Below are 25,201 nucleotides of genomic sequence, written 5' to 3' on the forward strand. Positions count from 1 at the left end.
AGTTCCATCTCCAACATTCATTCCTGTGGGCCCCCTGTATAGAAAAATCATTTTTTTGCATGTGGGAGGGCAAGTAGTCGAGACACAACAAAACTCAATGGCCTCAGTCTCTCGCCTGGATGGCTCTCAATGAGGTCCTCCTATGATGGTGTCAAACACCTTTCCCAGGCAGGGCAGCTGTCTGGAAATCAGCACAACAGGCTGCCATTGAGGCAGGCCAGACTTGTGCTGTCACCATGCCAATATTTCCACACACACTACAACAGAGTTTACAGTTTGACACCATCATATCCCACTCTGTCACACAAGCAAACAATTAACCAAAAGCCATGGTACCCCAAGCAGAGTTTATGCCCCAAGAAAGAAGACAGAGAGACTTCATGAAGTCCACTGAGGACTTGATTATGGCTATTCATTTGAGGTGGAAGGTGCTCGGATGATGGGTGTCAGAACAAAAAACATGATAGATAGATAGGTAGAGTCTGATCTTATTTACACCGGTGTAAATCTACAGTAACTCCACTGACTTGAGTGGTGTTTGTCTACATTTTTACCTGTCTAAATACATCTTTCTGCATAAGCAAATGACAAAGTATGTTCTCATGGAGTTGATAATGTCATCAGAGGATTACATTTATAAAGAAACACAGAATGAAATCACAACCAAAGGGAAAAAATGGACAGTTTATTTTTGGTGGATAACATCCTCGCTATCAGTTTCCTCAATGCAGCTTTGATCTCCTTGTTCCTCATGCTGTAGATGATCGGATTCATCACTGCTGGCAGCACGGAATAGAGAACAGCCACCACGAGATCCAGAGTTGAGGTTGAGCTGGAGGTGGGATGACTGTAGGCAAAGTTAGCAGTGCAAAAGAACAAGGACACCACAGTGAGGTGAGGGAGGCAGGTGGATAGGGCTTTATGCCGGCCCTGCTCAGCGGGGATTCTCAGCACCATGGTAAAGATGTGAACATATGACACAATTATTAAAACAAAGCAACTTGAAGCTAAGCACACACTAAAGGCAATAGCCCAAGTTTCACTGAGGTATGTGTCAGAGCAGGCGAGCTTGAGGAGCTGGGGGATTTCACAGAAGAATTGATCCACCATATTGCCTCCACAGAAGCAGACTGCAAACGTGATCCCAGTGTGGAATGCAGAGTAGAGAAAAACACTGATCCAGACACCAGCTGCCATTTGGACACAAGCTCTCCTGTTTATCACTCTCTCATAGTGCAGAGGTTGGCAGATGGCGACGTATCGATCATACGCCATGACAGTCAAAAAAGCAAGATCTGCTGAAACAAAAAAGACAAAGAGAAAAACTTGGGCAACACATCCAGAATAAGAAATTGACCTGATGTTCATGAGGGAATTCGCCATGGATTTGGGGACAGTGACAGAGATGGAGCCAATGTCTAGAATGGACAAATTCATCAGGAAGAAGTACATGGGGGTGTGAAGATGGTGATCGAGGACAACAATGGTGATGATGAGAAGATTCCCAATCAGGGCTGCCAGGTAAATCACTAGAAACACCATGAAATGTAAAATCTGCAGCTCCTGAACATCAGAGAATCCCAGGAGAAGGAACTCGGTCACGGTGGTTCGGTTGGACATTTTCTTCCTCAGTGTGATGGCTGTGGAGGGAAGGGGAAGGGCAACGGTCAGGATTACAGTGACAGAGGAAATGATCCTGATTCTCTTTCTGTAATATCTCATAATGTGATGTCAATGGTGTACAGCACTCATTACTTCCACTGTTGAGGAGTCACAAGTGCTCTTCACCCATCACTCAGAGCAGTAATCAGGTGCATTATCACATTAGTGAAAACTGGATTATTTCACTTAAACTCAATGGTGCTCGGTCAGTTTACACCATCTGAGGCTCTGGCCTTAGATAAAATGCAGTATGAAGGATGGAACAAAGTACAATCCAAATCCAACAGTTCTAGCCAAGATGGTTCCCTATTGTGACAAACAGCAAGCCCACAACTTGGGCATGAAACTAACATACTAAAATGACAGCACAGCCCGATTCCCACTTTCCAGAGAAATACGACATTGACTCACCCAGCTTCCTATGTGGCAGCTCGTCTGTGATGATTTCTCCACATAGACGGCCTGCTACCTATTTACAGATTGATTTAGGGCACCAATCCCAGCTGCACTTCCATCTCTGTGTGATGATGGGCTAGTAGCATCACTCAGTTACTTCTAGGTTGCATTATTTCCCTCTGTGACTTTATGTTGTGCAGGTCAGTGACAGTCAGGAGACTTGGGTTCTGTTCTTGGTTCTGCCACTGATCTCCTGGGTGACCTTGGGCCAGTTACTTCCCCGCCCTGTGCCTCTGTATCTCCTCCCTCCCTTTCTCTGCCTTGTCCATTAGTATGGAAGCTTTTAGGGGGGTGGACTGTGTCTTATTATGTGTATGTTCTGTGCACTGCTCAACAGCACTGCCATTTAACTGGCAGCAATATAGGACAGCAGATATGGTGCTAGAGCAGGAGATCTAGGTTCTAATCCCATTGACCTTCTGTCTCTCCTTGGGCAGTGTCAAGATAGAAAAGTTTTGTCTAGGGGCTTCAACTCTGTCTTTTAGCATCATGACACTTAAAATATATTCTGTGGGCTATCGACTTGACTTCACTCAGTTTAACCATCCTGGAGCTATCCCTTTGAAACAGTTGCAATAGAGCGAATGGGTTTGAAATTGTGGTATTAGTGGAAAATCTTAATGTTCCCTACCCTGGTGCAAAGTTTCCAGTTCCGGGTAGACAGACATTTTCTGCTTTAATTATTTCAAAGGCAAATTGGGTTTTGAATTGAACACATTTTCATGGAAAGTCTCTGCTATCCTCGATATATATTTTGTTTTTCCAAGGACAGCAGAGGCTATTTTTTTTCAGTTTTCAACAGCTTTTAGTTAAAATTGTTTTCTTCTCAGTTGCCACGATGAAACAAATGTTTGAGTTTTCACAATTTCTATGAAAAATCAATTTTTGCTGCTGAAAAATAAACAAAAAAATAAGTCTGACTGGTGCTAGGTATTTGATTAAATTGATAGTAAAACTCTTCAAGAGTTCCAATTGTCATGCATATTTATGTTCTCAGATGTGCCCTGTATATCAATACCCTAACATATTTAATTGAAATAGGAAACTTACTTTGCTGGTCTTTGTAGAATTTTTCCCAACTTGTGATGCATTTGATCCTCCTCTGTTAGAGTGATAATGTCCAAATAATCATATCTGTCTATCATGCCCCCATCACTGTATTATCCAGAAACTGTTTCCTGAGTTGCTGGGTCTCTCTGCAGTTCCTAGAAAACAGGGATCCACTCCACAGATGTGTGCTCCCTGCTCCCCTCCTTGGGCAGGATAGTCCAAGAGGTGATGGACTAAATGAGATCAGAGACTGAAAGCCCCTCCCAGCTCTAGAGCTGATCCTGGTTTGTGCAGGGGAAAAATAGCTGAATCCAGTCTCCAGGGTTGTGAACCCAGCTCTAATCTCAACTCTGAAGCAAACACCCTGACAACCTGCACTAGCTCAACCTAGCCTCAGGGAACAGCACCCTCCCTGGATCTCATACAATGGCAGCACCCCTGGAAGGATGCTTGGCTAAAAATAAGGCAGGGCTGAGGCTCAAAGGGTGTCCCAAAGGGGTTGCAGAATAAAATATATGTGTATAGCACAGACATGTCACCTACAATCGCTAAGAGCCTAGTGGCACCAGATGCTCAGCTGGCCTGGAATAGCCTATTCCTTCATTAACTCCACATAATTACCTCTGGGTGAGCAGAGATTCCCCCCACCCTTCTTTCTCCTGCATTGCATCAGCAGCTCTTGGAGTACAGCCACCAGGGGAACCCACAGCTCAGGCTGGCTGGGCTGATTGAATTAGGTCATTAAGAGGTACCCAAAGCAAACACTAACAACTAAGAACCATGTCCACACTCGTGTAGCTAGGGCTATTTTTGCCAACTGGGGATCTGGCTCTTTGATTTCAATGGAGCAATGGCTGATTTACACCAGCTGGGGATCTCGCCTGTTACACAGTTTCAAACCCATATTCTTTGCCTGTGAGTTTAAACCAAAGATGTGACAAAAGTTCTGAACCCATCCGCACTTTCTTCATTCTTTGTTCCATGGGATTAATCTCAAGTGTGTAAATTTTAATGTTAAGGAGCGATTCATTCCTACTAGGGACAGAACTTTGGAGGAATTCACTGTTGCTAAGATTTTCTGTGTCTGAGCTTTGACTTCTATTGGGATGAATGGCCCAACTTTCTTTCTTTCTTTCTTTCTTTCTTTCTTTCTTTCTTTCTTTCTTTCTTTCTTCTAGCAATTACATTTTTTTTCTTACTGCAGGCAACACTATAATAAAAGGCTCATTATGCTGCAGGTGCAATGCTGCATGGCATTTTAACAATGTTTAATTCACACTGGTTTGTGTATGTCAGAGAGACTGAACAAATATGAAGGGCCAGATCCCCAGCTGGTGTAAATTGGCATAGTGCTGTGGAGCTGTGACAGTTTACATGAGGTGAATGTCTATACTGTGGTGCATACTTTGATGCTTATTGCTCTGTCAGCATTCTCATTGTTTAACAGCACAATCCCGTTTTAATGCTCATGCAATATTCCAAGATCATAGTTAATAGACAGAAATCTGAGAGATGGGTACTCAGCCAGTAAACAAACTTAGAAATATTATAGTATAGCTAAAGTTGTGTTGTGACTACCATTTAAAAGTCGGTTTTCTAAGGCCCATAACATTGACATGCTTAGTCAAATTCCTTTGAAAATTGGTGTGCTTCCAGAGGGTGCAGGGTAGGATTAGTAAACTGAATTAGGGGTCATTAGACCTAGGGGTTATGGAGCTATAAGCCAAGAAAAAGAGTTTGTTTTTTTTTTCAAAAAGTCATTTGAGCTAGGGGTCGCGGAGATAAAAAGGATTTTTCTAGGTGAATTTTTTTGTGCAGTGCTAGAGCTCAAACTATTGATGTGATGAGAGTCAAAAATGTCTCAGCCTGTTGAGTTTATTCTATCTTTGGGGAACCCAAGCTGTATTTAACACAGTGTTCACTGTGAAGGAAAAATCTAGTAGGCCTAAACTAATAGGCCTAAATCTTCAGTCACGCTAACTGTGTATATGAAGCATAAGAAGAGAGTAAGGAAAATGCCATTGAGGGGCAATTGCAACAGCACAGCTTAAGAAATTCAACCATAACTGCTAGAAGTTAAAAAAAAACATTAGCCACAAAGAAAAACAGCTGTCAATAACAGAAAAAGCTTGTTTTTGCTAAACACCAAGTAAGGCAAAGCTACTGTTGAAGCTTGCACTATATGCCAAATAAGAAAAATGCTGTTGAAGGAAGTGGGTTTGGCAAATTGTGGTTTTCAGCAATATAAGCTCCTATATTTCTGTTTACGCCAGAGCAGCTCCAGCTGACTCTCCCTGTCTGGGCATGCTTGAATAAAGCTGGCCTCAGGTTTGTTCTGAACCAAACACAACGTGTGGTTAATTTTCCACCACATCACTTCTTACTGTCCTCATGCACCAGTACAGAGAAATAGTCAGAGGGTTTCCATTCCAGCCATTTTATACGCTTTGAACCTTAAACCTTGTAAGTGCTCTAAAATCCAGTCACTCAGTTTGCTTTGAAGTTTGGTTTGCCTCCAGGGGGCATGGGGTTGTGATAGTGATCCAAATCTGGGGTCATTTGACTAAGGGTTTTCTGAGTTATAGCCCCCCAAAACAGTTTCCTGTTGCTTCCTTATAGGTATTAAAGGGAGAGGTACGAAGGAGTGCATGAATCACAGAACTCATTGAGAATGATGGCGGGGCAGTGTCCATGCACCAAAGCACACAGTGTGGAGGGAAGGAAGGGTCCCCCATGGAGGGGCCATGGACTCTCCTTTGGGAGGAAGGGGCCCTCCCTGCCATTCTACTATGTCCCCAGCTTGTTCTCATCTCTTCTCACTGCATCCCAATCTCAGCAGCTCCATCAAGCCAAGGGAGCTGGGCCAGAGGCAATGAGGAGTGGGATGGTGATGTACCTGGCTATGGATGTTCCTCTTTCCTTCTCTTAGTGGGTTGAGGTCCTGGCTCCTCACTGAAGGCCAGGTTTTCAGAGGTGTTGAGGGAGCACAGACGGCACTGACTGGAACTGGAGTTTTTGTGGCTGTGGCATTTCTGCAGTTCAGTCCCTTAGTCCATCCTGCTCATGGAGTTGAATTCAACTCAACCCACGGTATCCGTTCTGACTCATTCGCCTTGCTGCTTCCCAGACACCGAATGGCGATGGGACGGGAGTGACTTTTCGGGGCCTAGAGGTGACAGGTCCTGGGTCCCATCCCCAATCTCCTGAGCCTAATCCAGCCTCTCACCTTGTCCCCATCAGCTGGGCAGCTTCCCCCAAGATGGAGAACAGCCTGGCTGATGGACAGCAAGGGGTCATAGATGGCCAGCAGCACCACCTGCAGAAAGGATCTTCTCTGCCCTTCAGAGAAGATCTTTCCAAAGACCTAAAAGCAACAGGGCATGTGCCTTTGGCAGATTGCACAGAGCCAGCTCCAAATCCTGGGACTGGGATGGTATTGCCCTAGAGTGGCCCCAGTGGCGGACTCAGGTACCACTCCCCACCCCACTGATGTTTCTCTCAGCCTTTCGCAGGGTGCGTAATGCATCCCAGGATAGGAGCTCACCATGTCCCTGACCCAACGCAGAGCTGTTCTGCTTCCTGACTCCCAATGGTGATGGGAAACCCCCACACTCTCTCTGTGCTCCCACAGGGAGCTGGGACTCCAGCTGAGATCTGGTCAGGTAATAGCTAGGCATGTTCTTCACCACTCACTGACCCAGCAGCTCTGCTCTCAGACACTTGGGGATCAGCCAGGGAGACAGTGGCTGGATCCCTTGAGGCACAATCCTGCATTGACTCACCCACCCAGGGGATTCCCTTTGAACCACATAGTGATGGATCTCTGTAGCACACACAAACCACGACCATTAGTAAGGCCCAAATCCAGGCCTCTCACCAACCATAGGGCACCAGGCTGCCTTGGGGAGCGAGAACCTCTAACCCCTGTGAGACCCAGGAGATGGCCCTGAGAAGAGCCACTGGCTCCTCCCCAGGGAGACCCTGAGATAAAGGAGGGCCCTTGGGGAATCGACCCTTCTCTCCCACGGACACAGATTATTGGAGAGGGGGAGGGAATCATCCTGAACCTTCCCTTCACCCCAGAGAGCTGCAGACATGGGCAGGGATTCTGAAACCCTGAATGATGAACAGCACATCATTAAGGAGACAGGTCAGCAGTGACTGACCACCTATTGCCCCAACCTCTGATCTAGTGAGACAATTATGGGACATAACCCAAAGGACATGGACAGAATCCTGAGAGCAGCAAAAGCCCTTCTACAGCTCTTAAATCAGTGAGTCCCATATTCCCCCAGATCACTGAGTCTCAGCCCCATGGGGAGGGGAAGGCGCTCATTTTTGCAGAACATTCACCTGCCGATGGACCATGACCTGCCTCCTTCTTCCACAGCACATCACCTTAGATCATTAGCAATACATATGAAATTAATAAGAAGGGCTTTTTTTCCTGTGTGATGAAGTGAATAAAACATGCCTCTTTACATTCAAACTAAACTTTAGAATACCCTGCTATGATTTCAGGATGTGTCTGCAAACTTAATTGGTCACTGTAGGAAACTGAAGTCTCAGAATCAATCCCCAAACACATGATTCTACCACTTGAGCTCAACCAAACAGATTCCTCAGGTGGTAGCAGTTGTAGATACTTATTCTCTTTGTGTCCTTGTTGCCAGAGAGGGATAAAATCCATGTGGCCAAGGAAATCGAGGCATGAGAGTCACCTTGTAGAGTTCCTTCTATTTCTGCCCACTCATGGCAGAGGTGGATTAAGATTGATTGGGTCCCTGGTCACAAAAAACAAACAGTTTACCCCTCACCTCAGGGCCCTACCCCCTGCTCCTCCCCTTCCCCCTGCTCCTCCCATTCCCATTTCAATGTGCCAATGCAGAGTAGCTCCGTTGACATCAAGGGTTTAATACTGATGAGTTTCTGGCCCAATGTCTCTGGGATCAATTCAGTGGTAACATAAACACTGGTATAAGTTACTTACCTGGGGTCATTTTGTTCTAACCTTGGTGTAAATGGAAAAGTGTCATCACTTGCACTGATGTGGCATTCCATGCGGCATCCCATGTCAATCTACTCACATCCAACCTGAAAAAGGACATCAGAATTTGGTTGATTCTTTTATTTATTTATTCTTCCTTCTGTGCATCGTTGTGTACACTGCTGCATATATGGTCGATAAAAACTGGGTATCTGATTAGATAGACCATTCCTTGACCTAACACAAAACCTAATTGTGCCATAATGATAGATTTCTGTTTGATTGTGAACTAATAGATAGATAAATAGATTAGATTAGATAGATAACGCAAATTATTGATCCTCTTTTCCTGCAATGACTGTCTATGTCCAGATCATAATTTTCTTATAAGTATTCATTGTTAAACATTATTTACCAAAGCATGTATATGAATATTTCCTATCCCATATCTCCATTACAATCAGCTCATCATATGCACTCAGTCCCTGGCCTTAGTCCCCACTGGTCATTTGAAAAGACAAAAGATACAAGTGCATTTGTTTGTAGCTAAAAGTTACACTTTTCTCCACCCCCCCCCATTTATTTTTTTAAATAAATTTAACTCTTTGCAAATCCAGATGTGGAAGGTGGGGTGAGGAGTGGGGAAAGAGAATAAACCCTTTAGCATAAATGATATGATCTGCTGTCTGGAAGTCAGCATGGGAAAAAAAAAGAGAAAAGCAAAATACTTAATTTATAAAAGCAGGTGTAGACAAAGAGGAAAAATAAGGTGACAAAACTTCCCTTTTAAACTCTCACAAACCAAACTGACTTTAGCAATAAATACATTGAATAAATTCAGTGAAATTAATAATTTTAACCCTTTAGGACTCCAAATGTCAAATTTGTAATATAATTTTCTATATATAGCAATAATCATTAGGGGAAATTATGTATATTGCCTTAAGTTAATTAAATGAATACAATTAAGGGGGCAAATAAATTAATATGAATTCTAATTCATTTTATGGGAGTATTTAAATGGAAAGGTAACGGATAACCTGCCTAATCAATCATTTAATCCCTTTTGTTTCCTGGCAAGTATTGTCTTAATGGATTTAAGTTTCAATGTCTTATCTTTTATGGCCAAGTATAACAATTGTGGTGCCACATTCATCTTAATTGTAAGATGTCTTATATATATATACTATACATTTGTGTGTCATGTAACTATTTTTGTCTTATTTGGTTTTATTGTAAGAACAAAAATTAATTTAGTGTGCATAATTATAAAAAAAAGAAAAAAAAAACAATGTTGCTTTTCACTAGTGGTACCACACTACTTTTAATCATCAGTTTAGCAAATTATCATAACATCGATTCAATTATTCGGCAAAATTATTTTTTTAAATTTATTGGTTAGTGGAATTGATGTTTTGTACAAAACTGTTAATAACCCGTAATGGAGGTTTAATTGTTATAACAAGCAAATTAATTAAAAAACTTGGGTAAAGTCCTGTAACTCTCTGTAGCGGGGCAGTTACCCTGCTCCTAGGAAAAAAGGTAGGCTGATTGGAAGAGGTAGCCACAGCTGTGGCCACACCCAATCAGGCCACAGCTGGCCCTGATATAAGGGCAAAGGGAGGAGCTGGATCACTCTCACTCTGGCTGTGGAATGGGAAGGACCTAGTTGCCTGAAGGAGGCTAGGGCTGGGGAGTCCTGGCCTGGCGAGTCCCCAGGCTAAGGCCTTGCTGAAGGGCAACAGAGGTACTGGGGCTGCAGGGAGACAGCTGGGCCAAGAAAGGCAGCAGGTCCAACCCCTCTTGCTAGTGATGAGTAGCTATTACAGACTGCAGTTTGCCCCAGAGAATGTGGGCTAGATGACAACTGGCAGAAGCCACTGAAACAAGGTGGGCATAGAGGGTTGGGTGTTCCCCTGCGAGGGGAAACTGAGTGTGGGGGTACTGCTGTGGGCAGAACCCCAAGGTAAAGGGGCACTGGGGTCTGGGAGGGACATGAGGGCCTGGAATTGAGCTAATTCCTGAGGCAGCCAGCAGGAGGGGCCACGGTGGTGAGTGTTTGATCTGCTACACTATCCATCAAAAGACAGAAAGTCAAAGGGGGAAAGTAAACTTTTTTGCATAAAGATCACCTATACATGAAAGTGAGTTACTGGAAATAAGAGTTCGATTGATAAAATTCATTATGCTAACAACTTTAAGCTGTTCAAAAGAGAATTCTCTTCCCAGCAGAAGAAGTCATAGAAGGCAACATCCTACCGGGGCCGTTCCTATGGATCTGCTTCCCAGTAGGTAGTAAATGAGGTTCATATCTCAACATCCATAAAACTGCAGTAGTGGGGACCTTCTGAAACAATGCGTTGCAACCAATAACATGATCTCACAGGAATCCGCAACTTCTTTGTGATATATTTTATCTGGACAAAATCTTCTGTATATTTTGTTGTATGGAAACTTGATAATAATGGAACAACTAATAACGTAAAACACAATGCAATTGAAAGTACAAATAGCAATCAGGTGTCTGGTTTTGCCAACAGCATTTCCTTGTTAATTTAGAACTTAACAAAGGAAGAACAAGTGTTTTATAAATAAGTATTGATCTCCTCTCCAAAGAAAGAGGGACCCGAAGGGAACCGTGTACCACAAACAACAAAATTATTCTATGGGTTGTAGATCCACTCAGTGATCACCACAGTGACAACTGCAGAACCCATTTCCTGTACAGAATTTGAAGTAGGACCAAAGATGGACTCACTGCTACTCTGATATCTGGGCCTTTGATTAATAATGTTCAGGTTATGCATATATCTGGGGTTTTAAATTTGTTAAATTAGAATATGGCAGAGATTGGTCTTTGTAATGATACTAGTGTATCCAGGTTGTACATGTTGGTTTGATTTGAGAGACTGGCTGCATATCCTACAAAAAATGAGGTACTATAGGAGGTCAGGAAAATCAGGTCTCCTCTGGCATTCAGAACATGGGGGTTACAAAGCCTAAACAGAATTATAAATTCTATTGTGGGCCTTTTCAAATCAGGTAAGTCAATTTGGAACAGGGCACACTAAGAGAATATCAAAAAACAGATCCTCTATTTCTGTTATAAAGAGGCTGATATAGTACTTAACCCAATACCAATGAAACAGATGGGCTAGCTGAGGAAATAATTAATGTTAATAGTGCAAAGTGGAAAGATAAATACAGGGGTAAGGCAATATTTTTCTACTGCTTTTAGCAGTTATATATTATAAGCTGTGGATGAAGTACAAAAGGATCCTAAGGGACACAGAGTGCCTAGATTAATTAAAGACAAATATATGCTGTCATAAATATAAAGGGAAGGGTAACCACCTTTCTGTATACAATGCTATAAAATCCCTCCTGGCCAGAGGCAAAATCCTTTCACCTGTAAAGGCTTAATAAGCCAAGGTAACCTCACTGGCACCTGACCCAAAATGACCAATGAGGGGACAAGATACTTTCAAATCTGGAGGGAGGGGGGACAAAGAGTTTTGTCTGTCTGTGTGATACCTTTGCTGGGAACCGATCAAGGATGCAAGCCTTCCAACTCCTGTAAAGTTAGTAAGTAATCTAGCTCGAAAATGCGTTAGATTTTCTTGTTTTTTTGGCTTGTAAAATTTGCTGTGCTATGCTGTTTTTTTGTCTTTTTGTACCTTAAGGTTTTGCCTAGAATAATTCTCTGTTTTGAATCTGATTACCCTGTAAAGTATATACCATCCTGATTTTTACAGAGGTGATTCTTTTATCTTTTCTTTAAATAAAATTCTTCTTTTAAGAACCTGATTGATTTTTCATTGTTAAGATCCAATGGTTTGGGTCTGTGTTCACCTGTACAGATTGGTGAGGATATTATTATTAAGCCTTCCCCAGGAAAGCGGGGGTAGGGCGTGGAGGGGGGATATTTTGGGGGAGGACATCTCCAAGTGGTCTCTTTCCCTGTTCTTTGTTTAAATCGCTTGGTGGTGGCAGCATAGGTTTCAAGGACAAGGCAAAGTTTGTACCTTGGGGAAGTTTTTAACCTAAGCTGGTAAGCATAAACTTAGGGGGTCTTTCATAAAGGTCCCCACATCTCCACCCTAGACATTAGAGTGGGGAAGGAACCTTGACATATGCCCAAGCGGTATTGTCCCAAATATACCCAGGAAAATCAGACTATAAATTGGTCCTGTATTTGGACACGTGAACTAATTCAGTTTCATACCATCAGGAACTTTGGGTCAGTAATGCCACTTCCCAATGAGGATGCCTGTAAAATTAATTGTATCTCAATAGCCAGTCTGCTATATATTTTAATTTCTTTGCCTGTGTTTAATCTTTCTGGCCAAGTATTTGATAAATTGGCAGCTGACCATCCAAGAGGTTACCTGGAAGGAAATATTTATAAGGAATGCCTGGAGATACCAAAAATTTTCATATGGCATGATAAATCCAGAGCTTGCAGCGTGCGTCATATGTCACATTGTTCTATTGAGGGATATTTGTAATGTATTTGACATCACAATTCCAATCTGTGGATATGCTGGACAGGAGGGTGGAAGGTGTGTAGAGGGTGGGATTTGGACCAGGAAACTTTTTTTGAAGTTGGGAAACTTTACCTATTAGATTTATATACCAGCTATGCATTGGCTTAATGTAACCGGACACCCAATAATACCTACTAACTGGACTATGGTGGTACTGGAACCCACCTGTTAAACTGGGACCATGTGATACAGCTACTCCAGGAGCTCCTGGTGGAGCATCGCCAAATGTTGATTTTTGGAAGCCAAAGCCCTTTGAGGAACGAATGCATTTCAACTGGCTATTGAACTACCTGCTCTTTGTGCTTGCAGTGATATTGCTTGTGCCCTTTGGACAGGCTCAATGGATGCATATTTAATTTTTGGTTGTATTACTTATGTTGTAGGAATGTTTTTATGAATTGTAATATTGATTATATTTATGGGGTGTTTGAAATTATGCGTTGCCTTAGCTTTTTTTGGAAGCTATATTTGTAAATTTAGTAGCTTATTTTTTTTGACCTGTGCTGCATGGTTTTTTGCAGGGGGGTTGGGTTTTTTTGGCACAGCATGATTAGTGGACCAAGGTATTAGGCTAGCTGGAGCCAGGACCTCCAGCCTGAATGCCCCGCCATTCAGTGTGTGAAAAGGACGCTTCCTTCCTTCCCTGAGAACTGCTGATTAGGGAGATTTATGGCAACAAATTGTTGCAAAGAAATGTATCCTCAAGGTAAAAGTAACGTGTAATGCTATGAGGAATGGATAGTGGTGGCTTTACTAACAGTGGGTGTTTTTTATTACTTAAGGGTTTTTGTGGTGTTGTAATGGAGGTAGGCATGTACGTACTAATCTAAACAAAAAGCATATGTTGTAATCAATTTGGTTAATAGTAGATAATTGGGTCCAGGGGAACAAGTATTGCAATAAAGAAGCCTGTACTCATATCCACCTCTGGGTCAACCTGCTCCTTCTTCTATCATTTAGTGTCACAAACATAATCCCAATATCATTTGGGGGTGCCACGGGAGGCCAAAATTGGGGAACTGAACAGGATGGGATATTCTGGCCCTCAGAGGGAGAATCTGTTTCTGCTCCCTGGGTTGTTGGCCCTAATATCCAGCTCAATATCATCGGGGTACCCAATTTAAAGCATGTGGTTATTGACCTGTGTAACCACCACCTGTGGTCCATCCCTAATGGGAACAGCCATGTGATCCCCATGGGGTTGGTAAGCAGTATAGGAAACGGACCAAAACCAGGAATCATTCCCTCTGTTTGGGAGGACCTGTCGGGATAGGCAAGGGACAGCCTATACACTGGGCAGCTCCAAACCTTAGTAAGCACGGGAGGGGGAAGCTCCACCAGCAGCTAAGCAGTGCCCCATTTCCCGAGCAGCTATTCAGGATCTCTGTATTATGATGAAGGTCCTAGAGCAGTGGGGGCTTATTGAGCCCACTGCCTCCTGTGCTAATGCCCCCCTATGGGCTGTCCGTAAGCCAGATGAGTCTTGGAGACTAACTATTAATTACCGGAAACTAAACCATGTCATAGAATATCAGGGTTGGAAGGGACCTCAGGAGGTCATCTAGTCCAACCCCCTGCTCAAAGCAGGACCAATCACTCCCCTTCTCGCCCCACTGGTAGCGTGCCTGCCCAAGATGATTGCTTGAATTCACTCAGGGGACCAGTGGCTTTCCATGCTGAATATTTCCAACAGATTCTGGTCCCTTCCTCTGGTCCAGGAAAGCTGGTGGAAAACTGCCTTCACGTGGCAGGGGTCTCAATTTCAAGTGTCGGTCCTGCCTCGAGGATACAACAGTACCCCCACCCTCTTTCTCGGGAGCTCAAGTGGGTTATGAATGCATTGGGACCGTTGATTCAAGTTGGGCAGCTGTAATTGCCCAGCTGCCCCATTCCACTGATGCTAGGGCTCTAGCCTCGTTTATCGGACTAACTGGGTTCTGCCAGGAATTCATTCCTTGATGCAGCACCTTGCTACGACCCTTGCAAGCTCTGCTCCGCTCTCCAGATTGGGAGTGGACACCAGACTGTGAAGAAGCCTTCACGGCATTAAAACAGCATATCACCTCTACCCCTAGTCTGATCAGCCCTGAGCCTGACAGACCCTTTATTTTGTACCCTGAAGTCTTTGGGGAGGAGATTGGAGTAGTAGCCTGTCAGCAAGCAGGGTCAGATCTGCAACCGGTAGCATTTGCCACCTGTCAGCTTAGAAAGTAAGTATGGACCTGTGAAAGAATGGTGCTAGCTTGTTACTGGGCATTGCAAAAGCTAAAGTACTTAATCAGGGGGAGGGGGGAAAGTCATTCCGCAAACCTTTCCTACACCGGGTAAACTAGTTCATTCTGGTGACTTGCTTAGAGGGGGTGTAACTGATACTCAAATTGGACAATGGGCAATGGCTTTAGAAAACAGCCAAATCAAGCAACAGCAGCTGAAAGATCCAGAGCACTGGGTTGCTGGAATGCTAATCAAGGGTACACCCCATACTTGTGTGACTCCAGAGTCTCCTGAGGTTACAAGTTGGTTCCGGGCACTTTCCCCTGATCAGGTCAAAAGCAGGGATGAGCTCTGGTTTGTTGATGGTAGCTGCCACCTTGGCCCAGCAGGCAAGCAGGTTACTGGCATCAGAATAGTTAGTCCCCAGCAAAGCTGGTCCTATTCCCTTTTCGGGGGAAGTGCACAATAGGCTGAGCTAAATGCTCCCTGGGTGTTGCTCCACTTGTGGGAAGACTTCCCTGGTGCGGGGCAATAGTCCTGGATAGTGACTGTGTTCTGGGGGGCTACCCAGTTACTGGGGTGGTGGGCCTCCCATGAAGGGCAGGATACCTCGGAAACCCCCATATGTCATCATCTATGGAAAGCAATCCGCAATAAAGTGCATAACCCAGTCCTCATGATGAAGGTAAAGGCTCACCGAAGGACAGGATTCGGAGCAGCTGGAAATGCACAGGCAGATGCAGTGGCTAAAGCCACAGCACAGCTGCTCCCGGCTCAATACTAGCTGCCCCCTAGGAATCACGCAGTAGTAGCCGTCTGCACCCGAAGGCAAGCAGAGTGGGCTGCTGCTTTTGAGCGAGAGCAACGAGACCGGAAGGACCTACTCCTCTGGGTCTGCAGCAGGAGAAGGGCCTATGCGTCAGGGAAAAGGAGGGGCAATTCATTCCCTACATACTCCTTCGGTGGAGGGACACCTTGCTGCAGTGGATACATGGCTCTATGGCGGGTGGACACCCAAGGGAGGAAGAAATGATGGGTACAGTAAGACGCCTGGGTTGCTGGCCTTCCTGGAAAGGGGATGTTAAAGCCTGGCTAGCCGCATGTCTAGAGTGTGCCCGACACCAACCAGCCCCTGCTGGTCACAAGGGAAAGCTTATGGAGTGACCCTTAACTGGCCCCTGGGAAAGAATACAGATGGATTATGTGGGTCCCCTTCCCTGCACTAAAGCTGGGTACTGGTTCATGCTGGTAATAGAAGCATTCAGTAAATGGGTGGAAGCCTTTCGGGGCCAAAACCACTGCCTCACTTCTTGTTACCCAGGTCTTTGCCTGTTGGGGGGTTCCCCGGATCATGGATTTGGATCGGGGGCCAGCATTTCACAGTGCTCTATTGCAGCATCTAGTAAACTGCTGGCAGTGGGGCAACAACTCCACATCCCCGACCACCCTCAAGCTGCTGGGCAAGTGGAGCGCATGAATCGCACCATCAAGGAGGAGCTTTGGAAGAGTGCCAGTCTGGGATGCACCAATTGGGGCAAGCTCTTGCCTTTTATTTTAATGCATATCTGAGCTCAGCCTGCCAAGGCCACAGGCTTCAGTCCTCATGAACTACTGACAGGCAGACCAATGCCTCAGTGGGAAAACCTGCTCATACCCTCACCGATGGAACAGGTTGTGCAGGCAAACATGGAGGATTGAATCCTCCAACTCCAGGAAAGAATCCAAATACTACATAGGGAGGCTGCCCAATCAAAGGGCAAGGCTAAGGCCAAAACCAAAGCCTTGAATGACTCTCCACACAATCCCCCGGATCAAATACAAACAGGGATGCTGGTAATGTATCGCGCTCATGGCCCCTACCCTTTTCCAATACCTCGGTGGGAGGGTCCTTATCAGGTGTCTGACATGGTTCATCCATCTCTGGTGTGTTTTTCCCATGACGATCAGCACTGGTGGGCTCATGTCTCTCAGGTGAAGCACTATAATGCCTTAACCAAACTCCAAAAGGAATGAAGTGATTCTGGTTTTGTTTTTCAGGATTATGGCCACTCCTGTAGACACTTCCCACGGCCTCATGGATCGGGTACAGTCGACCTCGTGACCCAGCCACTAATCTGGAGGACATTAGAATACAATGGGATTCAAAGTACTACACTCCAGAACAAGTTCAATAGTGGTCCTGGTATCGAAGAAGAACAATTCCTTGGTAGCAGGGAGGAAACTGTGGTTTATTAAATTGTGGTACTGCATGCTATCGGGGGTTTCTTCCCTATGGTCGCCAGTGTAGGTTTGGAAAGGTGCGAAGAGGGTGTACGGCCTTACCCAAAGCACCCAGTGTGGTCAGTGACCTTAGGCCTACACCCTTTGTGCCACCGTGCACTATAGCTCCTAAGGCATCCACTAATACCCCATGTCAATCCACTCTCCCTTCTCCTTCCCCTAACCCACCACCTACTGACCCAGATACCCTCAGTCACTGGTGCTGAGTATACTTGCAACATGAATGTCGCCCGACCAGTAGTTTTTGTTCAGTGGTTTAATAATGGCTCCTTACAAGCACCCAAGTATTCCTGCAATGAAATGGAGGGAATAAATGGCCACTTGAATCACTTTGTACAAATTACCCAGGCAATTGTTTATGCAGGAGTGTGGACTTTTTCTCCTTTGTTATCCCTGCAGAGGAATGATTCGGCTCTCTGGGGAACGTGGATATGAAATGGAAATTTCGCTCCCCTCTGGATTCCCCTGAATTTTTCAGGCATGACATCCCCTTTTAATTGGACATGTCGTGCTGCCCCTTTTGGAACCAAAGCCAAATGTACCCTAATTAAACCTCTTTCACCCCCTACTCCTCCACTTCCTTCCAAAAATTTTGTGACACACCCATCTCCATGGTGGTCTACCCCACCCAGAGACCTGTGGTTCTTAATGCAACTGGTTTACAAATGACTATCACTCTGTTCCCCACTCACTGGTATCTCAGTAGTACATTTGCTAACTGTTCTCAGTTTACCAAAGTAGGTGAAAGAATGCTTCTATGGGTAATTTCAAACTCGTTTGAATTGGATGGATGGGAATTAAACAAGAACGTCCAAAAACTACCTCTGGGAAGGTTGAAACTCGTTGTGGGAAGCTGACTCAGCAGCTCGAATCCAACTTTTGGAACATGCCCTTGGGCTACTGGACAGTGGGGGGATTATTACAGGGGATTATTACAGGGATCTGTGTTTAGCTCAACCAACCGGTTGCTGGGAAATGTTATTCTAACCCTTGAGAATATTACGGAATCCCTTATGAGTGAACTGGTAACACTGTAAAGACTATTTTGTGGGGAGAAGCATGTAGCCAGGTTCAACAAACCCACACCAATCATCTTGTATACCTCTTGCAGGATGCCCACCGGGGTTTATGGCCATCTGGATTAGAGGGTACCAATGTAGCAAATCAATTAAAGGTGTATTGGCCCTTTAGAGCCACCTGGGAGATCATTTTAGGGGCCTGTACACTAAGCCAGTATACCCTTAGTGTCAAGGGAGTGGCTGAAAGAGATTGGACTTCAGCCACCCTTTTACAGCCAGGGTTTGGGGGTGGGTGCAAATGGAAATGATCCCAAGCACCCGTTTGGTAAGTAGTAATAACAAATAATGACACACAGTTTCTAATGGGATCAGAGGTCTGCTACCCACAGATGGCTCTTGCGTGGGTGGGACACAGAAATACCCGGAAGGGGTGGCCACAGGAACCACTGCCCCTGCAGTGTTCTGAACCGGTAGCCCCTCAGCATTGGGTGGAACAGGGAAATAAAATTTTCCGGGAGGGATCAGCCATACTTAATGGCCAGGTTCTGGAGGGTGGAAGGTGTGTGGAGCGGGTAGGATTTAGACCAGGAAATTTTTCCTTGCAGCTGGAAAACTCCACCGATCAGATCCGTATACGAGCTATGCATCGGCTTGGTGTAACCGGACACCCAACAGTACCTACTAATTGGACTATAGTGGTACCGGAACCCACCTGGATAAACTGGGACCATGTGATACACCTACTCCAAGAGCTCCAGGTAGAGCATCGCCAAACGCTGATTTTGGAAGCCAAGGCCCTTCAAGGAACGAATGTCTTCCAACTGGCTACTGAACTGCCTGCTGATTGTGCTTGGACTGATATTGCCTGTGCGCTTTGGACAGGCCTAATGGACACTCATTCACCTCTTGGTTGTGTTACTCATGTTGTAGGAATGTTATTCCTATTAATTGTAATATTGATCATATTCAGGGGGTGTTTGAAATTATGCGCCGCCTTAGCCTCTTCCCGAAAGCCACATTTGTAAATTCAGTAGCTTATCCCTTTATGACCTGCCTTCTCTCTCTCCTCCCAGCATGATCAGTGGACCAAGGTATCAGGCTAGCTGGAGCCAGGCCTCCAGCCTGAATGCCCCGCTGTTCAGTGTGCGAGAAGGAGGGGTGCCTGGGCCCTTCTTTGAAGAGAGTGGGGGAGTGTTGGGATATTTTAGGGTTAAGTATAACAATAAGCTGCTAATGTGCTGAAATGGTATAGGGGACAAAGGCATATGTAGGCAATATTTGTGTGTCTAATACATAAGTTACAGATTCTTCAGTATTACTTTGTCTAATACATAAGTTGCAGAATCTTTAATATTTCTTTGTCTGAAATATAAGTTGCCAGATTCTTCCCGTCTCTGTTGCTCATAAAGACTGATAAGGATGCAGCTGCAGGAGAAATGCCCTTTGTGTAAAAGAAGGTAAAAGGAATGTTATCTCCCGGTCCCTCCCTTTCCCAGCTACATAAACAAGCTCTAGCTTAGGGCCCCTTTCCCCTCCTCCCCTGACAACAGCTGATGAGGGAGATTTATGGCAACAAATTGTTGCAAAGAAATGTATCCTCAAGGTAAAAGTAAAGTGTAATGCTATGATTAATGGATAGTGGTGGGTTTACTGACAGTGGGTGTTTCTATTACTTAATAAGGGTTTTTGGGGTGTTGTAACGGATGTAGGCATCTACGTACTAATCTAAATAAAAAGCATGTGTTGTAATCAATTTGGTGCTTACTGGACATTTGGGTCCAGGGGAACAAGTATCACAGTAAAGAAGCTTGTACTTATATCCGCCTCAGTGTCAACCTGCTCCTTTTTCTTCTAACAGCTGCTACTGTGTCTTGTCTGGTACAGCTCACCAAATGGCATAAACCAGCTGTGAGGGTGACCTATACTGTGAAGGAGCAGTACCATAAAATCTATCACTATGGCTCATTAATGTGTCCCGTTACTGACTACAACTTCTGTTTTACACCCCTAGAAAAAAAACTGTTATAGGTGTGAAAGAAAACAAACTCCACTCTCAGGTTGGAAGCAACAAAATCAGAGACAGCTTTATTTGAGAAAATGCAAGGGAAGAATACAGCTGGCAGAGAGCATCTCTGCCTCAGTTTCTCCAAAGTGCAAGCAAAATCACACAAGTATTTATACCTCTTTGTGATGTGCATTACTTAAAAATATCTGCATTTTATTTAGGCTGTTTACTATCTAATTCAGTATTTTCTCACTTTCTCTTCTCAACACATCATTATCTCAAGCCTCGGTCACACTGACTATTCTGCTGTTTCCTACTCACTTCTGACGTGAGCCCTGCTTCTACAGGTCTCACGATATTGGGCTAAGACTTAGCTTAACAGTTGTTCTGTCTCTGACACTTAAATGGCTGCACTTAAACCCTCTCTTTCTTTCCCTGCTTCCACACAGTTATTACTCCTGGCTCAGTCTGGGCTAATGAGACCACCATTAACAATGCTCCTGAAGAGATGGACCTTGACATATATATATATATACCCAAGTTCAGGGTCAACATAAATCCTTTAACTCCAAACCTTAAGAAGTTACTAAATAGAAAGTATACTCATGTGATCCAAATCAGTATCAGTATGGCCCAGTCCAAGGAAAAGCTAACAGGATGATCTAGCTCATGATAACAGTCCATAATTCATACTAGGTTAGAGGCAGGATTTAAGGTTTTTCAACTAATTATATTAGTTGTATTAGTTCTGTTTTGTGACTCATAGTTTTTAATGCACAACTATAAATCTCATCTTGAAGCACTATCTGCAGCTACATATATGAATGTTTCCAGTGGAGGTTAAGCAGATAAGGTACTACCATAACTAATGATTATGGTAGCAAATGGGGGAAATATTGCCACATGGACCTAAAGGTTAAGCATTGCTCATGGCTGTGCTAAACAATTGACAAACAAGACTCCCATGAATCTTTGCAATGCTAGGATAAGAGAGACAATAAAGAATTGTTAGCAAGCAGATTTTACATGGTTTATAGAGCGGAAAATATATCTAAAAGTCATGACCTATTTTTGAAGCTGTTTTATGCTTTATGATTGGCTGTACTTTGTGACTAACAAGTTATAATCAAAACCAAAGATGTAAGTCTTGCCAAAGCATAGAATGTTCCAACCGCAATGGGCAAAATAAGTGTTATTGTCTCCACTGGCCAAAGCTGTAGTCACCTTCTGTCCTCTGTAAATTGGGAGGTGTATTAGGGCATAATGGAACACATGCTGTCTAGATGATTGGCTCCTCGGTAGACATGTAATGGCGATTGGACTAGCAGTGTGCTCAGGACTGATTTTTAGGCCTGACCCGGACCTGGACCCAACCCCGATCCAAGCCCACCCAACTGACCCAGTCGAGACATTTTCTGACTCAAGCCCACCCTTCCTCCCAAACCAAAGTCAGTGCTGCTGCCACCTTCTGCCCATTGGGCCGGTTCTCCTCCTTCTGCCCCTGGAGTCAGCGTGGCCACTGAATAGTGTGGCCCATCTTTGGTGGGGGACAATAGCAGGTTCTTTCCTGCCCCGTGGTTTCGAAGATGGGTCAGATCACACACTAGAAAGGGGTCTATTTTTCTTCTCATGCCCCAAATAAAATAAATGAATGGCATAAGTCCCATTAGTTTGAATGGGAGCATGATCAAGCCCTGAGTCATGTAGTTAACATACACAGTGTGGGCAAGGCAGTGGGACATTCCCACTACATCAGCCCTGCCCAGAGCCTCCCCCGTGAGCAGGAGGGACCCTTCTAAGGGATGAGAGAGGAGCCCAGCCGCAAATCTATAAGGGGACTCATGGGCTGCAATGGCTGAGCATCACAGTGACTAACTTCCAGGTGCCTAGGAAATCATTGTGGAATAATGGGATCCACAAAGAGTGAGTTAGGACTCCTGGCTCATACAATGAACTGGGAGAGACAGGCCCCTAAGAATAGGACCCACAAAAGCCAGAGTGATTCCTAAACTAGCCAATGGGAGATGCTGACAAGAGGGGTGTGTGCTAAGCCCTGCCCCTTTCAGGCACGTCACAACCAAAGTCCAGCTGCAGGGACGCCCCTATCTCTGTTTGAGGTCTAGAGCCGGGAACGCCTCTCCTGGAGTCAGCTACCTTAGGCACCTAAGCCATTTCCTGCCAGAAGGAATCAGGCCAGGGGAAGCCTCCCTCTTCACCTTTAGCCTGTGGTTAGGGCACTCCCTGGGATGTGGGAGAGCCCAGTTCAATTCCCCTCTGCCTGATGAGGAGATGGGATTTGAACAGGGCTCTGCCACCCCTTAGCTGGGTGGCTTAACCACGGGACTAGAGGTGACTCTGACACACTGGTCTCTGCAGCTGGGCTGTGTGCAGCTGACTTTGCATTTCACTGCCAGGGAGAAGAAGATGTGACCACATCCGTTCTCTGAGGGCTTCCAGGACTCAATCCCTGGAGCCCTGTCCAGCTCAGACGCAGGCTTCCCTGCCCTGTGCATGTCTGCAGTGTTGGCAAACAAGCGGGAGAGCAAAAACGTAGAAGCAGCAAGGCCGAGTGGGCTGAACTCAGTGGCTGGAGGCAGGAATCCCTAGGTGCTAACCACATTCATGTGGAGAAGAGACACATTTTTTCCTACGCATTGAGTTCTTGCAAGCTCCCTCAGCACAGAGGGATCGCTGAACACCACAATATTCTCATGGAAAAATTTGATTTTGTGAGCAAGAATTTTACATTGGAAAATCGTTCCAGTGGAAAATTCCCTACCAACTCTACCCAGAAGACATGGAGAGTCTATGGACTCCAGTGGAAACAAGACTGGGACATTGCTGGGATATAGCATCGAGGCTTACTCAAGCTGAAAGAAGAAACATTCCCCTTAGCAGGATTGTGTCCACATGACAGAAAAGCAGAGATAGACCCAAACCAAGACTCTAAACCATGTTGGGATCCCAGATTCCTCAAAGTTCAAGAGAGGAGCTTTGGGATCTGAGATCCTGGATTTGCCCTGTCACTACAAAACCCACCACTAGCTGGATGGGCAGACAATGTCCCCATTGCTGGTTGGCACAATCTCTGTGGAGATGCAGGTCATGAATGGGTCCTGGAGACTGAACTCCCACTTGCACCATCCAGATGGACATCACAGGTCAGAGCTGGCTTATTGATCCTTCAGAAGACTGCACAGTTGGAGACCATTAGCAACAGCTCAGATGGGTGGAAATCATGAAATCAATGGGACTTAGGCACATTTGAGGGTCCCAGTAGGCACCTTTCTGAATATTTAGGTGCCTAAATACCTTTAACACTTGGCATTTAGGCACTTTTCAACATTTCACTCTTCGTCTCCTCTGTTGTCCAGTGGAGGTTTATATCGGAATGTGTCATCATTCCCCAGGACACTTTATTGTAGCATTCATGCAAGGTTCATGCACTTGGCAACATTCAGGGCACACCGAGAGTGTTGTGTAGGAGCAGTGCACACACGGCTCCTCTCAAGGGCATGAACCTTGGAATCTCACCCAGATGACATGAACCGTGGGAAGCCTCCCAGGACTGGGCTCAAGGCCCGAGAGCAAGGAATGCGGTAGATAGATATTGGTAAATAAGAATATTATACAAAGCCAGTGTATTCCTTTTATCTGTTGGAGTATGTAATGCACGGGGGGAGAGAGAGAAATAAAAGAGAGGGTGAAAAGCTGACAGGTGGACCAGCCCGTCAGCAGACCAGCCTGCTTGCTTGCTTAAAGCCTTGTTCTGTCTTGTATTTGAACCGCAACACTTTATCAGGCACAATCTCTTCCCATTCCATGTCCCAATGGGTGGTGGGTATAATAGGCCAGGGGAGGCTAAGCCTCCTCTGGCGCAGTCACTGACAACCCGCCACCGGATGCCTGGGCCGTGGTGGCCCCACCTCTCCCTGTCCCTGCTCTGCCCCTTCCCGAGGCCCCCACTGCCCACTGCTGCCTGGCTGCAGTGATCCTCCCCTCCACTCCACTCCCCCTCTCTGGAGGTCCCCTCTTGCCACATCCATCCCTCCTCTCCTTCACCCCTCTCCCCCATGATACCCCACTGCTCACCACATCCCTCCTCACCCCTCTCGCCTGAGAGACACCCCCTGCCCATCACATCCCTCCTCACCCCCCACCCACCACTTGCCATGTCCCTCCTCACCCCCTCCCTCGCGAGAACCCTGCTGCCTACCGCTTGCAACAGGTGGGGGGAGCACTTGGCACCGGAGAGGGGTGAAGAACTGGAGCAGCAGGGGCCTCAGGGGAAGTGGGGGTGTGGAGGAGATGCGGGACAAGGTGGGTATGTGGGGCTGCTCATGGAGGGGAGGGGCTACAAGAAATAAGAAGGAGGGACAAAAAAGGGACAGAGGTGCAGGTCCTAGCATCAATGAGGGGACACCCAACACAGAAGCCCAGACACTTGGAGGTGTCCAAGCAACTGAGCAGCACAAGAGACAGAAAGCTGTAATTTTCAAAGGCACCTAAAGGAGTAAGGATTGCACAACACCCACTGAATCACTGTGGGAGTTCAGTGCTTAAAGCCCTTGAGCTCCTTTGAAAACTCCAGCCTGAAGTCATCCATTTTTGACAGAACACTTAAAAGCAGAGGTTGTGGCTAGATAACCTTTCTCCACACCCCACTCCTTGCCAATATACTTCAGCCCCACTCTGCAGGAGCCCCTTTTGTGGGCAACAGGAGAACCCATTCTCCAAGGTCCAGGCTCCTGTCTGATTATCAACAAGAGAAGAAACTAATGAAATTTTTTTGCACAATCCCCAATCTCCTCTGGCTGCATGAATGAGGGGACCACCCTGAGGGCAGAAAATGGAGCACCAAACCTTCTTGTCAATGTCTCTCTGTGCTGTCGTCACAAGTAAAACTGGTTTAAAATTTTTTGTCAGATATGTTTTTCAATGGAAAATTCAGTTTTCAACCACATGGATCTTTTTGCAAAAA

At 45.4% G+C, this 25,201-nt stretch overlaps 1 protein-coding gene across 1 annotated transcript; it reads right to left on the reverse strand.

The window, feature by feature from the left end:
- Positions 1–657: 657 nt before the first annotated feature.
- On the reverse strand, positions 658–1,620 carry LOC144275241 (olfactory receptor 14A16-like). The gene has a single exon (XM_077834423.1). It carries the CDS (start codon positions 1,618–1,620, stop codon positions 658–660), a length of 963 nt encoding a protein of 320 aa, XP_077690549.1.
- Between the last annotated feature and the right edge of the window lie 23,581 nt (positions 1,621–25,201).

Source organism: Eretmochelys imbricata, chromosome 14 (assembly GCF_965152235.1).
Source record: "Eretmochelys imbricata isolate rEreImb1 chromosome 14, rEreImb1.hap1, whole genome shotgun sequence".
NCBI classification, from domain to species: Eukaryota; Metazoa; Chordata; order Testudines; family Cheloniidae; genus Eretmochelys; species Eretmochelys imbricata.

What these genes read in the sequence shown, in the direction of transcription:
- LOC144275241 (XM_077834423.1), bottom strand. Translation starts at nt 1,620, where the DNA reads ATGTCCAACCGAACCACCGTGACCGAGTTCCTTCTCCTGGGATTCTCT.